We start from the raw sequence: 3410 nt of genomic DNA, 5'->3' as shown, positions 1-3410 counted from the left end.
ACTGTAAGGCCTGCGGGCACCAACTTCCATCATATAGAAACTGAATGTGAACGCTCACAGGTCTTAAGTACATGCGCTTATGTTCATAGGAAGTTGATGACACATGACAAGGATTGAATGTATAAAATGGCATTGTATTTGGAACAGGATAAAGTCAAAATTTGTACGATACACTGATATTTTATCATTTTTAAGTATATTCATGAAACATGGCCCTCATAAAAGCCTCAGGAACCTACATGATTCTTAAATATTGAAGCTGGGCAGGACTTGCTTAAGAATTGTTGTAAGTATTCTTCTTCAAGTGGCTGTATGTCACCACAAATGATAAGAGAATGAAGGGGTGCTCCCAAATCAGTCTCTGACATCTCTTTTAATGTTGCTGCAACGATCTGCTGAGATGGAGAACCCACACGGGCTAGGCCAACACACAAGGTGTTTTCAGAATATGCTGCAAATTCCAAGTTACAAATTTGTGCAGTCACAATAAAGTAAAGGCAGAAATAATTCATTGAAAATACTATAATTACCAAGGCTGAAATTCTGTTCTTTTTCTGATGACGTAACACAGTCAAGTCTTTCATTTTGGATAATTTTAAGAAGCTGTTGTGAAGCTTCACTGACAGACATGAAACGAGGTGGCATGTACTCCTTTTTCTTTTTAGTCATACTCTCTAGTGTAGGCTCTTTCACCTTGATATCTGTCACAATGTAAATATTTCAACAAAATTATTTTAAGAAAGATTAAGTTAGTGCAACAATATCTACCCACTGTAAAACTTTTTACCTAATAGACATAGAGTATGCAGACCTCTTGTACGATTTGACTTTATTTTGTGGTAAAAACTATCTGGTTGCCAAGTATCAGTCCAGTATGGTATGGATACTGTTTCTCCGTAACAGTACAACTACAGATACAACAGAGAGATAAGGGAAAAACTTGATACTCCCTAGTATAGTTGTCCCAGCAATACTTTGGTCTTCGGATCCCAAGGCAGCACCATTGCAGCTTAAGGGAGCCAAAGACCAAAGCATCGCTGGGACGACAATACATAATAACACTGATCACACAAATGAAACCTTATGTCATACCTGCAAACCACAGCAACCAACAGCATTCATGATTGAGGCATTGTGAACAATTTGATATGCTATCCCTTTCTGTTGAGCTCGTAAAATCAGGTCTGTATGGGTTGTTGCCCCAAATGGATCCCCAACAACAAGCAAAGCGACATCCTTCTCAGCTGCTTCTGCAAGAATGGAATCCGCATCTTGCTCTACACAGTCACGATCTGCTATTATCAACTCACGCCCATAAAATTCCTCCTACAAACAAAAAGATTACAGAAACATGAACACATTCCTTGGATCAGACAACTCATCATCAACAAATCACTTCCTGAAAGTACTTGATGTTAAAACACTCACCAGTGCTTCTTTACCAACAGTGAGGACTGATGTATAAGCCTCTAGATAAACCCGAGAACACTTTTTGATGATTTCAAGGCCTTTGACAGTGATGTCTTTGGCATCACCAAGGCCAAGACCGATCAAGAAGAACATGTCGTCGGTTAAATTTCCAGAGATACACTATAATCCTTTTGTTGTTGTGTTCACACTTGTGTTCTCCTTAGACATAATGTGGCATGTTTTTAATGCACAGGGCCCCTTAACCTCAGAACTATGCCCAACTAATACCAACTATACATCTAAAATTTGAAAACTAGGAACTTGGTACCGCCTCAAACGCTCCCAGGTAGATGTTGAAAGAAAAATCAACATATGAAAAGATAAACTTGTCCTGTCAAGTCAAAGTTATTTCCCCATTCGAGCATGTTTACAGAACCGAACGAAAACATTGGCAAGGTGGTCAGCGGGGTGAACGATGTCTCGCTCAGATCAGACTACCTAGAGGTACGAGTGGGTACCGGTTAACAGGTCAATTTGGGTTTCGGTTCAACATGGCGGCTTTGCCACCCAGAAAAAATACCACTCCCACAAAAATTTCTAAACAGCACTTGAGTCCTCTTCAAATTTTGTTGCAGATGGGATTCCCTAAGAACAGAGCGTAAGTCAATACTGCAGATGAAAATATACTCGAGCCGAAGCATCCTTCCCTAAATACCGACATGTTACTTTTGTAATTATTCGGCTTAACCTTATCGAACCGTGTAAACAAGTGGTGTTGTTTTTCCTTCCCAAAATACGTTGTGTACTTTATTAATTTTCCCTATGAGAGATTTGATTTATTTACTCTACATAAGCTATTGTGTCATTCATTATCTCTTCTTGTTTTGAAAACATGTCCTTGTCAATAAAGTAGGGTAATAGTTAATCAAGTTGTAAATAAACCTGTTTTCAGTGTTGTTAGTGTCATTGTAGACTTCCTTATTGTTGAACTTTGTAATTAATTTCGTCAGGGAGAAAGCATTGGCTGCCACGGGCTACAGAGGCGTTCAACTAGCATCAGATTGGCTTCTCGCTCATGTTAATGATCCGACTCTTGATGATAGTTCACCCCGAGAGTACATTCTGTATGCTTGCCCGACTGGGCCATTGCTTCAGCAGTTACAGATATTTTGGGAAAAATCATTAGCAGTTTGTGGTTGGAATGGAGCACACAACTTTATGCCCCACATCACATTGGTTTCTTTTTTTAAGGTAAAATTATTATTACTACAATTACTGTGCCATTCTTATGACCAATCTTGTCTTTCTTTGACCACTAATCTACTGCTTATTCTTCTTTCAGGCTCCAGATGAATCTTCTCAGCAGCTTGGTAAAGCCCTAAAGCAAGTGATTGATATGATGCAAGTGGATCTGGTGAAGAAATTAAAACTTGAACCCTATACCTCTCTTAATTTTATGGGATTCTTTGTTGCGGAGGAGCATGCAAACATGATCAAACATATTGCTAAGCAATATGTAAAAGAAGTTTCCTCTGCAAGTAAGTCCCCAAATTTCATTAAAAATTACCATGATTGAGGACGTTAAGTTTTGAGACAGTTTGTATTAGAGTTCTGTGTGAGTTCTTCCATGGAAAGAAAATGACAATGATTCATTTTCAGTTATTAATGAAAGTTATGGTCACCTGGAAGAAGCATTCACAGCTTGCTTTCCATGGTGCACAGCTGCTACAAGCAGTCACCTCCCTCGGGGACTGTTCGAATGTAAGCAGTCTGGCCTTAGCAAGCAATTGCTCCTACTGTCTATTGCGGACCTTTTATCAACTTTACTGCATTCCTTATTACCATACTTTTGGGCATGTAGTACACTACCAACTGGTAAACTTTCCTTTTATTGCTTCTGCTGAAAGGACAGTAACTTTATCTGAGAGAAGGTATAGAGATGTTAACCAAAAGGTTTTCTAGTTTTGTGTTTATTGTTGTATGACCACTCTTTTAGATTT

The 3410-nt window shown here is 38.8% G+C and overlaps 2 protein-coding genes across 3 annotated transcripts in view; one reads left to right on the top strand and one right to left on the bottom strand.

The window, feature by feature from the left end:
• Nucleotides 1-113: 113 nt before the first annotated feature.
• Nucleotides 114-1577, bottom strand: LOC113206276 (diphthine methyl ester synthase). The gene is made up of 5 exons (XM_026422285.2): nucleotides 1429-1577; nucleotides 1093-1326; nucleotides 788-908; nucleotides 531-701; nucleotides 114-451 (listed from the first exon to the last, which is right to left on the bottom strand). Exons 1-5 carry the CDS (start codon nucleotides 1561-1563, stop codon nucleotides 228-230), a joined length of 885 nt encoding a protein of 294 aa, XP_026278070.1. The 5' UTR covers nucleotides 1564-1577; the 3' UTR covers nucleotides 114-227.
• A 183-nt stretch (nucleotides 1578-1760) lies between these two features.
• Nucleotides 1761-3410, top strand: part of LOC113206274 (protein UBASH3A homolog) — a 16724-nt gene continuing 15074 nt past the window's right edge. Inside the window, exons 1-4 of one of the 2 annotated variants that reach the window (XM_026422282.2) lie at nucleotides 1761-2068; nucleotides 2421-2661; nucleotides 2753-2948; nucleotides 3070-3171. In XM_026422282.2, the coding sequence (XP_026278067.2) occupies nucleotides 1761-2068; nucleotides 2421-2661; nucleotides 2753-2948; nucleotides 3070-3171 (847 nt within the window). The remainder of the gene's footprint in view (nucleotides 2069-2420; nucleotides 2662-2752; nucleotides 2949-3069; nucleotides 3172-3410) is intronic. The other variant, XM_026422281.2, reaches the window with a different exon arrangement.

Source organism: Frankliniella occidentalis, unplaced genomic scaffold, assembly GCF_000697945.3.
Source record: "Frankliniella occidentalis isolate FOCC.00 unplaced genomic scaffold, Focc_3.1 Scaffold153, whole genome shotgun sequence".
Lineage (NCBI taxonomy): Eukaryota > Metazoa > Arthropoda > Insecta > Thysanoptera > Thripidae > Frankliniella > Frankliniella occidentalis.
The sequence above is the reverse complement of the archived record's forward strand: the minus strand, read 5'-3'. Positions and strand labels throughout refer to the sequence as shown.